The sequence below is a fragment of the Daktulosphaira vitifoliae genome, unplaced genomic scaffold (genome assembly GCF_025091365.1).
Source record: "Daktulosphaira vitifoliae isolate Bord-2020 unplaced genomic scaffold, ASM2509136v1 Scaffold_3, whole genome shotgun sequence".
Lineage (NCBI taxonomy): Eukaryota > Metazoa > Arthropoda > Insecta > Hemiptera > Phylloxeridae > Daktulosphaira > Daktulosphaira vitifoliae.
This window is the reverse complement of record NW_026099574.1, coordinates 2,284,728-2,300,946: the sequence shown is the minus strand read 5'-3', so window position 1 is coordinate 2,300,946 and position 16,219 is coordinate 2,284,728. Positions and strand designations below refer to the sequence as shown.

Genomic DNA, 16,219 nt, shown 5'->3' with positions numbered 1-16,219 from the left:
CTAAGATATTTTATTTTAGATAATTGAACAAAATGGAGTACAACAAGTGAAAAATGAAGTGCAAATTCAGTCTATATGTGGACATCATCCTTTTATTATAAGCTGTTCATTTTATTGGCAAAGCAGGAAACAACTGTTTATTGGTAAATAAACAGTAATAGGTATAAAAATATATTGTTTTCAAATTAGTGATTATGTCAATTAAAAATTTATTATAGCAATTGATCTCCTTGTAGCTGTTAGTAGTTCGGAGTAGGAAGCTATTTGTAGCAAAATTTCAGTAGTTGGCTACATTTTTAGAAGTATTATCTTGTATTTATACAATAAATTATAAAGTTATTATATATATAATAATTATATAGGGTATAGTATTTATACAATAAAAAAAAAATGTAATGAAGCAATGAACACTGTTAAATTAGTAAATATATAGTCCTTAGGATAAACTAGTTGCTATTTTAATTATAAAAATATCTTATTATTCAGAATTAACTTTTATTTATAATATAAATAAAAAGGGTAGTTATATTACAAATATATTTTTTTCATTTTCATTGTAGTAAAGAATTAATTTTAACATGTATTTTCTTGGAGTTTTACTTTTAAAGATTTTAAAGATAAATTTCATATTTTTAAACACATTAAAATAATCTTTTTTTGTGGGTTATGGCCTTCAAGACTAACCCTGCAAACAAATTTACCACAATCTTTCTCTATCTTCTGCAACTTCTCTTTATTGTACATTTGGTTCTACTGCTTTAACATCTTTTTTGATACGATCCTCCTATCGTAAACACAGTCTTTTAAATGGTCTTTTCCCAATCATATTTTCTTTAATAACCACCTTAATAAATGAGCTCTCTTTTCTCCGAGTATGCCCAGTCCATATTAATCTTTTCCTTGTAATTTTTACAATAATATCTGGTTTTTAAAGCAAGTTCTTCAATTCATCATTGTAGCATACCCTCTATTCCCCAGTGTTAGAGTCGATATATGGTCTTTAATTCTAATTAGAATTTTCCTTTCAGACACTGCAACTCTAGTTTCTTCTACCCTTCTTAAAGTCCAAGTCTCACTACCATCTAAAAATACTGGTCTTATCAAGGTCATGTACAATTGTATTTTTAANCTGCAACTCTAGTTTCTTCTACCCTTCTTAAAGTCCAAGTCTCACTACCATCTAAAAATACTGGTCTTATCAAGGTCATGTACAATTGTATTTTTAATTTTGTTAATAAGATTTTTAAGCCAAACATACTTCCTAGGCCAAAATAACATCTATTTCCTATTTGTATCCTTGTGTTCACCTCCATCTTCAGCTCATTATCTTATCCATGATAAGATCCTAGGTATGTAACGTGTGGCAACCTCTTAAACTTATGGTGCTCTACTTCTATAACCTCTTCTTGTCAGTATTCTCTACTCCTTTGCCCAATTTGACATACTCCGTTTTTTTGTCGTTGATCTTTAGACCACACTTGCCTGCTATATTTATTAGTTTTATGTAATACTGTTTCACAATATCTTAATTATTTCCCAATAAGGCGAAAAAATCGCCATATACTAGTAATATTAAAATAATCTATCTTACATAATTTAAACATTTTTCAGTCTTCTAACTGTTTGTATCTATTCAATGATGCTTTGCTTAAATAAATCAATCACAATTAGTGATAAGTTATACCTGGTAAATTGAGTTTAGGGTAAATACGCTGGATATTTTAACAAATATTATTGATAAAAGAAGAAACAAAGACTATATATAAAATGCTATTTGACTAATTATTTACTATGTAATCATGATTTATATATTATTTCTGACAATATTGAAATTGTAAGAGTAAACAATTTTTTTTTTTTCTAATAATACTTATAATTTTATCATAAAACAAAAAAATGCCCAAAATATTAATGTTAAAAAAAAGAAGTATTTCAATAATAAAATATGGCATGCTTTATATTTATATTTAATATTTAAAAAAAAATATTGTTATTAAAAACATGATAAGCAAATGATTAATTATTTTGAATTAGCATAGTCATTAAAATAAATAGTAAAAATACCTTTTCAGCTTTGCATTGAAGTTAATATTACAACTTATTTTTTTTAATAAAGGGGTGGGTAAATAACTTAAAGATGTAAACTCAGAAAAAGTCCGTAAATATTTACCCACCTAATGGTAATATATCTATCGATCCATCACAATAATATAATAATAAAATGAATTTAAAAATATTATAAATTTATCAAGTTAAATTATTACTTATAGTATAAATATTAATTATTTTCATATTTCAGTTAGTAATTATGTGGAAGGAGGAGAATTATCAAATTTGATATCAAAATATAAGTATTTGCCGGAAAAATTGTGCCGTTTTTACTTAGCTGAAATAATAATTATTTTAGGTATTTAAAAGAATTATTAAGTAATATAGTATTATTTACAAACTTACAAATTAATCATAATTATTAGTTAATAACATGGGTCTCTTTGGATAATTTAATTTATGGCAATCGTTTTAATATTGTTGCTGCACATTCTTTGGAAATTGGCATAAATAAAACAACATAGTAATACAATATTCATAAAATTATATTAAATTATCAGCTAGTACTGATAAATATATAAATATGTCAAATATCAATGAAATTTTAATTATCAATAATGAATAATGATTATCAAAAAATAGTACTTACTAGAACTACTGAAATTTTCAGTTGTTAGATATAACTGGTAATGAAGTTAATACAGAATACCAGTATGTGGATTTGAAATTCCACCAGTCTTAGTTAATGTACCCCATTCAAAATCACTGTATTTTATCATACATATAGTTATCATAAATCTGAAAATTCTGGAGTTATTTAATTTTTAGTATAATAATAATTATAATACATATAATAATTTTATTTTTAGGAGTTAAAAAAAAAAAAAATGATTTCTTTTGATGAAAAGTCGAGTATGCCTAGAAGAAGTTCTGAATATGTTCCTGTTTTTTATTCATTATTAAAAAAAATAAATATATTTCTTTCCTTTGACAATATTAATCCTACATAATTTTTTAAAATTGACAAATGAACTTTTTGATAAATATAAAATTTTTTAAATATTTAAATAAAAAGTAAGTTTTCTATTTTTGGCAGATTTTCTACATAATGCTGGTGTTATATATAGAGATTTAAAACCCGAAAATATTTTACTAGATAATGATGGATACTTTCAGTTAATTGACTTTGGTTTATCTAAATGGTTACCAATAGGCTGTTCTACTAGAACAATTTGTGGAACGTCTCAATATATGGGTAATTAGTAAATTATCTTATATTAATAGTAAAAGTTCATAATAAATAAAAAAAATTGTCATATTTAAGCACCAGAAATATTACAATCAGGAATCTACAATCACGCAGTTGATTGGTGGTCAGCTGGTATATTATTATTTCAAATGCTTACTAATCAGGTATGTTGTTATAACAAATCAGTAACTACCCAATATAATCAATTTTAAAAATTATTTAGTTTTATAGTTTAAATGTGATATCCAAAAAATATTTTATATAGGTATAGTAAAGGAAAATTAATGATTAATATCATTAAAAGAAATTACTTTGTTTTTATGCTTTTATGGGCCTTTTAGAGATATAATGACCTCCATTTGTGATGTATTTGTGATAACTATGATATATAGGGCCATAGTCGTTTACTGCTTTGAGTTTTGACAATTTTTTAGTCTCCTTGATCTCTTAAATATGTCATAGAAGAGGTTTGTTTAACATACATACTTCAAACTAGGCAGTTCTTTATCCATTTCAGGAGAAGTATTGCAATTATTAAACTGATCTATTGCAAAGTAAAAAAAAAGCATTTTATGAAAAACTTTTAGACTATTAAGTATATAGATTTAGTATGACTGTAATATTGTTTGGCAATACCTAAGTAATTTTATTATGATGGTATTGTAAAAAATTAATTTATGTCGACTATATGAGTTTTCAAATCTATCTCACAAAAAATATCTTATTACAGTTTACTATAAATTAATTTATTTTATAAAGTTTTAGATTTGATAATTTTTTTCTCATAGCATACTTTATTATCCTTTATAATCTCATTGTATCATTATCATCATTACTTTATAGTTAATAATCTATAGGTGGTAGTTTGCACGTTTAATATTCCATTTAAAATACAATTATTATTGAAAAATTTTTATTAAGGTGAATAACCAGTTTTGAACTTAATATTCTTTTTCAAAACCGGTCTATTTGACCTTCTAGTAACTATAATATTGTGATAGACTTTCTAAAAACTGTTTCTTTTACCAAAGTTTACAATAAAAAATCTCATACTTTTAAATAACTTTAATTTTTAAAAGTTATAAATCGAGCGATTATCTTAAAATAAATATATAAATAAATTTTTTTTTCAATAAAAAGTATCTGAAATGAACTTGATGATCAAAAAAAAAAAAATTTATTTAAGAATTGCTTCTATTTCGGAGAGAGGTTATGAGCCTTAAATCCAACCTTGCTATCATCACTGCTTTTTGTACTTGAATATTATTTAGAATGTCTTACAACAATTAATTTTATTAAATGATAACACAGGTGTTATCACTTAATAACTTGAAAATTCAAGATTGTTTCCTTTCTGTTAAATTACTAAGGAAAATAATTGTTAAAATATTATGTTAGCAATTAATTTCTTCATTATAGTGAATTATTATTATTACGTAATAAATCATAAATGTTTCTAATTTGTTTTATAAATTAATATTTGTTGGTTAAATACTAAATTAAATTACCTTCAATTTTATGTTAAAATTATTTTCTAAATGTAATAATAGTAATTTTTAATTCGACTATCATCAGTCACCTAGTAAAATGAAATTCCTAGTGAAAAAATATCGTAAGAATTGTTTTTTAATAATTAAAAGTGTTTGAATCCGCGCTTACTAACAAATTTTTTAACTAAATTAATTTTATGAAGTCATGAATGCTTTTTAATTGCCTATCTAAAACGCCTTTCCATATTTCTGTTTGATAAAAAGTTATATTTTAATCGACTATTTTTTAGTAATATTTGATAATTTGTTGGTTATATTTAACAATTGTGTTGTGTGCCAAATATAATATTTGTTTTTATTGACAAAAATTAAATTTTACAGTAAATCTATTATTGTGTTAAATTTAAGGGGAGAGTTTGAACGTATGACCTTGTTGTACCTGGGTCTTACTTAAATAATTCCTAAAATTATGCAAAAAATTTAGATTGTATACGACTTGTATAAACTCGGAGGTTTTTCTTATCTAAATTCAAAATATATGTTTACTTAAATGTATAATGCTAAATTAAGCACATTATTTTAAGCGTCAAATTATATTTTAATTGAGATAATAGATGTATATGTCGAGTACATGAATGTTAGCTGATGTGGTTTTCATTTTTGAAAATTAGTCGAATTTTGTAAAAAATGAAATGATCATTATTGACAGATTTAAAAATCGTATAATAAATATGTATAGTAATACACTATTGTTATTAATGATGACTACTTGTCATCATCAAATAAAATAAGTACATAATATCACTATTATATAACAACATAATTACTAAATATCTTAAACTAGTATAGTTTCAATGTTTGTTCATATAAATTATTATAAATAGGTAGCCTATATTTATAACTCATACATTTTATAATATGATATCACACAGAAAAAATGACTGAATAAATAGCAATTCATGATTCTATTACAAATCAATAAAAAAAGATAATTATTTTATAAATTATAAAAAGAATAAATAAATAATTTTAATTAACCTAATTATACCTAAACAAATCTAAGAGTGATTTTTCCACGAAGATGACGCTAATCGTGTTAACTTGACCTGCTTTGTTTTTATGAAATTCAAAATTTGTCTTTGAAAATTGAATTATAGTTATTTTAGTGTTTCCCCTGGTTGTTATTTATATAACCCGTTTGGTGGATGATTCGTTTTGTGTTGCTATTCAGTCTTTGTCAATTGGATAAATTAGTTTGCTTTCTTTTGTTTTTGTTTTTTATCTTCCTTCTTATAGGTTTCAGTGAGTTTTTTTTCCTTAAGAGCATCACGTTTATTTACTGAATGTTCTTTTTTCTCATCACTGGATGCAGTTTCGGACTTTTTTTCTTCGTTTGGTTTAACAGCTTCTGGCTCAATTTCAGATTTTGTTTGTTCTGCTGGCTTAGCTGCGTCTGCCTTAGTTTCTGATTTTGGTAGTTCAGCTGGTTTAGTTTCTGATTTTGGTAGTTCAGCTGGTTTAGTTTCTGATTTTGGTAGTTCAGCTGGCTTAGTTTCTGATTTTGGTTGTTCAGCTGGTTTGGTCTCTTCTATTTGAGGTTCAGATCTTTGTTGTTCGGCTGGTTTAACTTCTTCGATAGGTTTTTTTTCTTCCTTTGGGATGATTGCGGGTTGAATAGCTTCAGATTTGGGACTGTTTTCACTTGATTCAACTTCAATTACGGTTGAAGGAGCTGGACTAGGTTGCTTGGTTTGATCTACCTCTGAGGAAGCAGGTGCATCAGCGGCGGGCACTGAGGGATTTACTTTAGTTTCAGAAATAGCACTGGCAGCTGTTATAGTGTCTTCTGCTGGCTTAATTGATTCAGATTCCAAAAGTTTAGCTGATTGATCAGGTATCTTGGTGTCCAATACAGGTATGGATTCAGAAAGCTTTGGTTCTTCAGCAACAGGAAGTATGGGAGCTGTAGCAGCAGCTGGGATAGGATCTGCCAATATAGCTGCGGCTGCTTTTTCTTCTTGTTTAATATCAGTCAATGTTGCAGACTTAGTGTCCTTTGCTTCAGTGGGGTTCAGTGGTAAAGCAACTGGTACTTCATTATTAGGTTTTATGGCTTCTGGTTCAGCTTTAGTTTCACTGATAGATTTAGTTTCAGATGCTGATGGAGCTTCAAGATCGGATCTTGGGCCTTCTACAGCATCAGCCAATGTGATTTTTTCTTTTTTAATTTCTTTTTCTTCAGCGGGAGCACTTGATGCTTGAACTAATTCATTTCGTTTTTGTAAATCGCTCTTAGCAATTTCTGATTTCTCTTCGATTGTAGATTTTAGTTCACTTTCAGATTTAGCATCTGAAGGTTTAATTTCATCTACGGGTTTGGCTTCAGCAGCAGGCTTAGTTTCAGCCTCGGGTTTGACATCAGATTTAGGATTAGCATCGTTTGCTGGAATTTCAGCAACATTTTCTGAATTAGAGACTAATGGCTTTTGAGAATCAACTTCGGTATCAGAAGGTACAGCAGGTGGCACGACATCACTGACTGGCATAGATTGAGAGCTCCAAAAAAGTGCTCCGAACAAGCATAATCCTAAGATTATAGTTTTCATTCTAAAAAAAATAGCTTGTTAAAAAATTTCATTCATCAATAGTTATTAAAAATTATTAATCATTTAATATTAAGTATAATTTAGTATAATCTACATTTTTTTAAGTGAACATTTGAATGTATTTACAGATGATATTATAATATTTTTAATTTGTAAATTTCATTAATTTTGGCCGACCCCAAGTAGTTGGGATTAAGGCGAGGAAAAAAAAATTTCATCATTAGTTAATTAATAAAAAATATCTTATCCATTCTATATACGTTTGTACAGATATCGACTATTTTTAGATTAGTAGGCTTTAACGAAACTTTTAAAATATAACCTTTGAACACTTCAAATCAACTGAATCCAAATTTTTTTTTATAAAATGTTGCTTACGGCTACGTCAATTAATCCGCCGACAGTCTATATAACTATAAATAAATAAGAGCAAATAATATCATGAAAAAAATTAACCTTATAATTTTTTCTTACATGAAATCGAATTATAATTAAAATAATAGGTTAGAGATTATGCATTCAGACCTTTCGTGAATGATCTATACTTATGCTTTTCACAAGAGTTAATCAATAATTTCATGATCTAAAATTTATAACTGTAGGATTTATGTAAAAGTTTTAGCTTAAAAAATATTGTAAATTTATTTTAACTATAAGTAATGAATAAAATTTTCTTATGTTATTTAAATATTAAATCAAAAAACGTTAATATTTCATCATTAGGCATTTATTTATATCTAAAATCGATTTCTATATTAAAATATAACTTCAATAGTATCATTAAATACTGAACTTTCTTCTTGTTAAGTATACTATCAAGGTATTTATGTAATATTTGCTTAACTAAAATTGACTTGTAAATATATATAAACATGAACACTTTTCAGCAATTCGTAAATATCGTATTATTGTATCAATAATAATATTTTTATACATAAAATTTTGTAGTAGTATTTTATCATTTTCTTAGAAGAATATTTCAAGTTAATAAAAAATTAAATACATTTTTTAAATGTAGATTTTATTTTATTGAATATTTTTAGTATAATAAACTTTGATATCTATTGTAACTTAAATAAAACTAGACTAAATAAAATATGCTAACTTTTAAACTGACTAAATTAATGTTTTAAAATTCAATAATTTTGTTTTTTTATTTTATTCTGGAGTATAAAGCTTTTTAACCAAAATTTTTTTTTTTTTTTTTTGAATTACTGAATTCTAAGATTTATTATTGGAAATTTGAAAATGTTATTTATTTTATATTCTATTTTTACATTTATATCTATATCATTATTATTTTTGTTTTTTCTCGATATATTTACCTGAATAAAGTTTGTGTAGAAACTGTGCTCGAATAAAAAAATGCTCCAGAGAAGGTTTGTTAGGCGGTAAATATATTGTTGTCTTCGCGTTTCACCACTCACTATTTGATACTGTTTGGCGTATATAAAAACTTGTGATCAGGTTTGCGCGTGTTACTTGTGTAAGGCTGCGCACACGTTGGACTACCTCTTTATAAGTAACTCCGCACCCCACTCCGCACCTCCCCAGTAACAGCCTCATTCTCTTGTACGAATGCATATGGTATCACTGTTGCCACTCTTAAGTGTTCATTAAATAGAACTGTAATGGTTGAATACTTAATTATTAACTATTTAATTCTCTTCAAATATATTAAAAATTTACATGCGATTTTTTGTAATTTATCATATTTAAAGAATTCATAGAACTCAAAAGAAGGCTATATAAACGACACTAAGTATTAAGTATCTAGTCGTAATACAGTAAATATGATCGAATAAAAATTATTAGACACATATTACAAAGTTATGTGTTAAAATGCATAACTTTTTAACCAGTAGTAGTAGCAGCTCACATTTTAAGCTCATTCGGGGTTTTCAAAAATCGATGAATTTGCTTCTTTAAAAAAGAAAATTTAACAGGTATTTAGCAACGAACATATAAAAATTTATTAGGAATATTTCTAGAGCATTAAAATATAAAATTAAGATTCGTTTAAATTTTTATTTTTTGAGTATTTTAAAAGTTTTTTATGTGTAATTTTATACAAAGCAAATTTCAAACTAATGTACTGAATACCAAAGTATTCAAACAATTAATTATAAAGAAACTTTACTTATTATCATAATTAAAAAATGTTTTAAACAAGTGGTTATACTACAAAAATTTTAGAATACATTTTTTTAGATAGTAATATTTTCTAAATTAATTCATTGATTAGTTTTTTAGTTTTTTTAATTTGTATAAAGAAATTCAATTAATTTTTTTTAGAAACCTGTAAGTATTAATGAAAGTATAAGTATTAAATGTAATACCTTTAATAGTAAAAAATTAATATAATTAGATTTATTACAAATGGTTGGGTTTTATGTTTCATAAATATGTTTTAAATTTTACTAGTTACGTCTGTGGGACTTTACTAACTACAGTATTGAATTCATACATTTAACTTAGAGGTTTACAATAATAATATAATTTTTTATAATTATTTTAGGTTAAATAATTTAATTTATGTTTTTGTGATATCTTTTTTTAATTTATTAGAAATGTAAAAAGTTCTTTTTTAGTGCTCAAATTTGTATAACTTAATTAACACACATTAGATTACGTTGAATTTTTTTTTCCATCGTACACTATATATTTATAACTGTAACTAGGTGTACAATAATAATAAAAATTTTTAATTTTTTTATCTGCTCCCTCTTATGTAATTAAGCCGATATCTTAAACTGTAATTTACCAAGGTATTTTTTTAGGGCGGATGACCTATATTAAATAATACAAAACTCTTTAATAATATTAGTTAACATAACTTTAATTGATATACTATCAAAATAAATAGATATTTTTTATATTACAAAGATTTTAAAGAATTTTCATAATTAAAACTAGTTTTACACATCTAATATTTTATAGTAAAATCCAATGTAAAACAAAATAATTATTTTTCGCTAACCTACCTATTAAATTGATGTTTACATAGTTTTATTATAAAAACAATATTAATTTTTCAAGCTTTTTGAGTTTTCAAAAATTGCCTGTATTACAACTCATTTGGTTAAGCTTATTATCTTTTCGAAATAATAGACATAAACAAAACATCAAATATTATCTATTATTTCATTGGTCAAAAATTTCTGAACGTAATTTAAGATTGTATCAAGTAATTTTTTAAACAAATTATTTTGCACATTCCTTAATGGTATATATCTTTAAATGATTAATTATTAGATAAGAAAATACTCTATTTAAGTCAAAATTCTTTTGCATAAATATCTATCCTATTTCATGTGTATAAATATTATTATGGCGTCAACCTGGACGAAATTTCATTTTTATAATACTTATTAAACAATAATATATTATAAATCGTAAATAATATGAACATTATCACTATTAAAACCATAATAAAAAGCTCGATGAACTTTTATAAATTACCAGTGACGTACCTCCAAGAAAATATCTCCACTATGCCGGATTCCCATTATTCTAGTTTTTTGACAAAACTTAATAAAAATGTCTAAATAAAAATGATATTACCCTTAAAAAATCAACATTACACATTTTAAACAGAAACCAATATAATATTTTAATGGAATCATTAAATCGAAGTAAATAATTTTGATTAAATATCATGTTATGATTAAAATGATTTTAACAAAACATTGATATTTTAAATGTTTCACTTTATAAGTTTCTAGAAATATGTAGACTTAAAACACAAATTGGTCTTTAGTGACAATTTTGATGTGCAATACCATGACCAGTACCTTGAGTTTAACGATAAAATAATTGAATTACAAGTAAACATTAAAACAATGTTTATCAAAGTAAACATAAGGCACGTAACAGTGATATAACATTAATCTAAATTTTCCTGGAGATGTCAATTTTTATGGCAAACAAAAAGTTAAGTATATTTCTTTCTTATTTTGTTTGAAAATTTTCGCTTTTAAAAACTATATTCGAGCAAGTATATGCACTAATAATTATTTTGTTTTTTAATTAAATCTTATAATATTCTATTTAACCTTATACTTGTTAATAGGGAAAACAATTCACCGTTCAACAATTTAACTATTGCTGAGTGCTAACAAGACAATCTTTTTTTATACTACCAATGATATTTTTTTCAGTGCATTTCATATTGATTTTATTTAGGCAAGTTATTGTAAGTTATATTTTTCGAATTATAGAATCTGAAACATTAGTAAACATCATATTTTTTTGTTTGTACATTTTAATATGAAAAAGATCTAAATACTATTTTAAAAGCTCGTACTATTGTGAAATTTTTCGTATTGTATTGGAATAACTTTTCTTTGGAATGCATTTAACTGAACCTGGCGCATATTTAATTAATTCTTATTTTAGTGAGGCGGAGAGCTAAAGAAATTTTTATATGATTTTATGTATAGTAACAATATAGTAGATATTCATCTTTTATAAATTACCATTTTCAGTAAAAAGTATTGTATCGTATCGCATGAATTTGGTGCCCCTTACANAAAAGTATTGTATCGTATCGCATGAATTTGGTGCCCCTTCATAAATACGTCTCTAGATTATACCACTTATAATAATTGAGTAATTTAGTTGACTGATTTTATGAAAAATTTTTTATTTATTTTTATACCTAATATCCATTAATGGTTCAATTGCAATATATGCAATCTATTTTAATTTATTTCAATTAGAAGTTGAAGAAATCCGAATTCAGTAGTTTTTAACTGTGTATTGATTTTTGGTCTTTCACCATGTGTGATTTATTGTCTTTACCATTTAGAAATTAATTGCCAAATCACCAACAAATTTTTCTAAGATGATAAAGAATTATTAATTTTTAAATTACGTCCGATAAAGTTAGAATTTCTAAAAGTACTTAATATAGATATAATTATTTCAATAGCACCGAATGCCATAGATTAAAATATTATTTATTTAGTGCGCAAAAATGATAAAATTCTTTAGCTGTGAAATGAACTCACTAAAACTCGTTTTGATAATATCATTTTAAAAACTGACTGGCATATAAATATTTTTTCAGCTTTTTCCTACATTTGTCTTTTCTATTTATTTGGATAATTTTTTCTAAGTTATTTTCAATTGTATATATTATATTTAATTTACCGTCATTTAATGTTTATAAAATAATCAATATATTATGTTTCATCATCTATCTATATGAGAGTTTTAGCAAATAATAAAAGATTATCTTTTTGTTAAATAATTGGGTTTTTATTTTACCTGTTCTTCGTAGTTAGGCGCATAATCGCATTGAAGATAATTAATTTGGATACCAACATTTTACAACCGTCCATTAAATCTTTTTTATCGTACGATCCCATCAGTGTTTCGAGTATCTTCACTACCTTTTGTTGGTATAATAGGCGTGATATTTTTTTCAAACTGCATGCCTTTAAGCCAGTTAGTTCTTGCCAATCGTTTTCAACATCTTTACAAAATGTTTACTCTATTATTTTTTGTTAACCCTTTTTTTTGGATACCACTTGTTATCTTTTACGTGCAGTGGTCGTTCCATCGATTCTCATCTAGTTGGTATTCATACAGTTCAGGTTTTACAAATATTGATCTTTTATAAAAATTACAGTCTCTCGTCATCGTTTAAAAGTTCTCTTATTAGGAAGACTTTTTATCAACGTATTGATGAAAATATTTATATCCCAAAAAAATGAAAATTACTTCTTGGAATAAAAATAATCTTAATGAAAAATATTTTATTAATACAGCATTTAAGCTTATGTCAATGTATGACTGATAGTAATTTAGCACTGCATTATGATAGAGAAACCTACTACAATGTTTATTTTTTTTTTTTTTGCGAGTGATTACTCTGACTTTTTTTACTGACTTTTTACAAACCAAACGCATTGTTATAATTACTTTTATTTGTTTTAGTCGCTATGGCTTCTATAATATTACATTGTTTTATTATTATTATCATAAAACGACACTATTCAGAAATATAATATTGTCATGTTCAGTTTTCTTCTTGTAGTCATACCAAAATGGAACATACCTGTAGATAATACGTATAATAATACAATTCCTGCTACGTTTTATTATTACTGTGAAATATTCTATATATGTGCAACCATAGTTAGTTATCTATAATCTGTAAAGAACGTGCAAAACTGGTTTTGTCGGATGTGAACCTATTAAATTTGCTTGAAAGGTCAAAATTAATATGTATAAAAAAAATCAAATTTAAACGTAACGGGATCACTGCATGTATACTACTGACTGGTTCGATCTATATTTAGATCGCAAGATGCTGTTAATTTCGTGTATTTGCTAAGAATAGCATGAGATAATGAATTGTGAGGATTAAAGCAACAAATCTAATTACAAATCGTTCAAAGTAACATACGAATAAAATCTACTTCTCCTAAATAGTTAGAATAATGTAGTCTAGAATTTATTAGTATAATTTATTTCCATATCAAACTTAACGAAAAGTATTTTCCTGTTGATAATACAAATAATTCGTTTATTTTACAATGTGTGACTCGACATAATCCTTAAGAATTATCTTTATTTTGACTAAGAAATAGAATTTTTCAGTTAGAAATATGAATCACTTTTTTTTTTAACTGGGATTCCGCGAAGAAATAAAACGAACATATATTTTTAAAATAAATTTTTTTTATAAACATTTTTTTCTATAAAAAAAATAATACAAACGTTTTAAGATGTCCTATTGAAAATTATCATAATGATATTGTCTTAGTTTTAAATGGTTTTTTTTATACACTTAAAAAAATATTTAATAAGTATCTAACAATTTTTTTTGTTTAATAAAAAAATTGCAATTGAATTAATAAAGAATTTTTGTCCTTTTTTTTAATTTTATGTGAATTTTTTTAACAAATATAGTTTTTGTAGTATTTCACTTTTTTCTTCTTTTGATTATTTATCTTCAATTTTTAACGTTTTATGTTCACAATATGTTGTTTATTGATTTTTAATTTCCATTTTTAACCTCTTGATAATCCGAAATATTCTTAACTAAATCTATGTTCAAACCCTAACACAAGTTACATAGAACATCAAAAGTTCAAAATGACAACGTTATCTAAACTTAATTCTCAAGTTTTCATCTAAAACTTTATATATACGTCCAACTTTTTGCTCTTGGGAATACTTCTACTTTTGCTTATTAATGTTTCCAAGCTTTTACATTTAACGATCAAGTTTCCTAAATTCATTAAACACCCAATTCATTTTTGCTATGTGTTAAATAAGCCCTACGATTAATTATTTAAAATTATCACCATAAATACACCAATCCCTGTTTATAGAATGATGTGAAATTGTTTTTGGTTTGCCCTATACTAACATTATGATAAAATAAACGACTTAAAATTTTTTCATTAAAATTATTATAGGGCAATAATATCAATAGCTAGATACAGTACTATTATTTAATGGTCTGATGTATCATTATATTGTACAATTAAATATATTTTATTATTATTAATGAAATGATCCTTTGTGAAATGTATTTAATGTTAATTATACAAGTCGAGACGTATGTATTGTTCTTTTTTATATTACTTTTAAATTAAGCAGAGTAAATTTTTATGAAAAAAATATATTTATATTAAAATATATTAATGCATACCATTTAAGATATTTTTATTTCGGGAAGATAATATCAATGAAACGATGAAAACTCAACTTACAAAAGTTATAGTTTAACTTAGGTATTGTAAAAATTTCGCAAAGCTACTATATTTTATCAATGAATAGAATTTTTCATACGTTAAATAATGGATTTCTATTTTATCCTCAAATTGTAATTCAATGTCATAAGACATTTTAAATACAAAAAAAAATATTTTGCATTCAAAAGCTATTTTGTTTTAGTTTTTTTAGTAGTTGACTTTCTCTTATGATTCTATTTTAAAATGACTTATGTGCACCAGGATATACAAAATCACGTGCCGATACTTAAAAAATAACAAACTGGATAATTTATCAATAAAATTAAACCACACTATATGGAGTCTGTCAAATTCTTTAAACAACAAATTTGTATCGTGTTTAATTCTATAGACATTTATAGCTGTTTCACGATTTATGTAGTCATAGATACTTATTATCGTTTGAAATGTACCTCAAGCCTTGAAGAAGTACATTATTTACGGTTGATCTCCAACACGAAAAATAACCTAAACGCGAAAAAAAAATTGCTTTGATTGTGCGTTTCCTCTAAATCACTAATCATACAATACAACAATGATTACGAAACGATGTTATCTTCAGCCTTCAGGATTCACTGCGCTAATGATTTAAGCGTTCGTTGTGTATGTGTAAATATACTCACAGGTTGATTACCAGTTTTTTGATAAAACTTGTTGAACTTGACCTCTACGTAAGAAGTTTGCCAAGTTAGTCGGAAATACGGAACTTACCGACTATGTTTTATTTTGGTATATCTTGACCCAATTTTTAAGCCAGATTGCGGAAATTTAATACGTGATGATAAATAGCCATATTATTGAAAGTCATTGTGTAAATAATATTATTCTATTCGTCAAAAATTATAAATGGTAATAAATATACAAACATTTCATGGATTGCTTAGTTATTTTTACATCCCTGATAAATTTGTATTTTATCTATTATTAAGATATATAGTCCACTTTTATCACTTATAAGTATTAAATAACTTATTGAGAACAGTATATATTGTAGACAAAGCTTCGTGTAGCGTTCAGTAAATTATAAATTATTAAAATAATAAATATCTGAATAATTTAAAGTTGTATTAAAAT

The 16,219-nt window shown here is 25.0% G+C and overlaps 2 protein-coding genes and 1 long non-coding RNA gene across 8 annotated transcripts in view; 1 reads left to right on the top strand and 2 right to left on the bottom strand.

The window, feature by feature from the left end:
* The window catches only part of LOC126901983 (serine/threonine-protein kinase S6KL-like), a 40,745-nt gene that overhangs the window by 3,946 nt on the left and 20,580 nt on the right, over positions 1-16,219 (top strand). For all 4 annotated transcript variants that reach the window (XR_007703161.1, XM_050678987.1, XM_050678986.1 and 1 more), the window contains exons 3-6: positions 20-143; positions 2,300-2,407; positions 3,146-3,304; positions 3,374-3,462. Coding sequence is in view for 3 of the 4 variants with exons in the window: in XM_050678987.1 (XP_050534944.1) it covers positions 20-143; positions 2,300-2,407; positions 3,146-3,304; positions 3,374-3,462 (480 nt within the window). In the remaining variant the exon portion in view is untranslated. The remainder of the gene's footprint in view (positions 1-19; positions 144-2,299; positions 2,408-3,145; positions 3,305-3,373; positions 3,463-16,219) is intronic.
* LOC126901985 (uncharacterized) lies at positions 2,366-4,745 on the bottom strand. Of its 2 annotated transcripts, none has more exons than XR_007703162.1 (3): positions 3,935-4,745; positions 3,610-3,842; positions 2,366-2,856 (listed from the first exon to the last, which is right to left on the bottom strand). It is a non-coding gene; the product is annotated as an uncharacterized LOC126901985 (long non-coding RNA). The 2 variants fall into 2 exon arrangements; XR_007703163.1 differs by having other exon boundaries at positions 2,366-2,847; positions 3,935-4,744.
* On the bottom strand, positions 5,735-8,902 carry LOC126901981 (enolase-phosphatase E1-like). Of its 2 annotated transcripts, none has more exons than XM_050678977.1 (2): positions 8,720-8,902; positions 5,735-7,395 (listed from the first exon to the last, which is right to left on the bottom strand). In XM_050678977.1, the coding sequence occupies exon 2, from the start codon at positions 7,392-7,394 to the stop codon at positions 6,039-6,041; it is 1,356 nt and encodes a 451-aa protein (XP_050534934.1). In that variant the 5' UTR covers position 7,395; positions 8,720-8,902; the 3' UTR covers positions 5,735-6,038. The 2 variants fall into 2 exon arrangements, with proteins under 2 accessions (XP_050534934.1, XP_050534936.1); XM_050678979.1 differs by lacking the exon at positions 8,720-8,902 and adding an exon at positions 7,717-7,741.

Bases quoted from the DNA above. Each gene is read 5' to 3' on its own strand.
- LOC126901981 (XM_050678977.1), bottom strand. From the start codon at position 7,394: ATGAAAACTATAATCTTAGGATTATGCTTGTTCGGAGCACTTTTTTGG.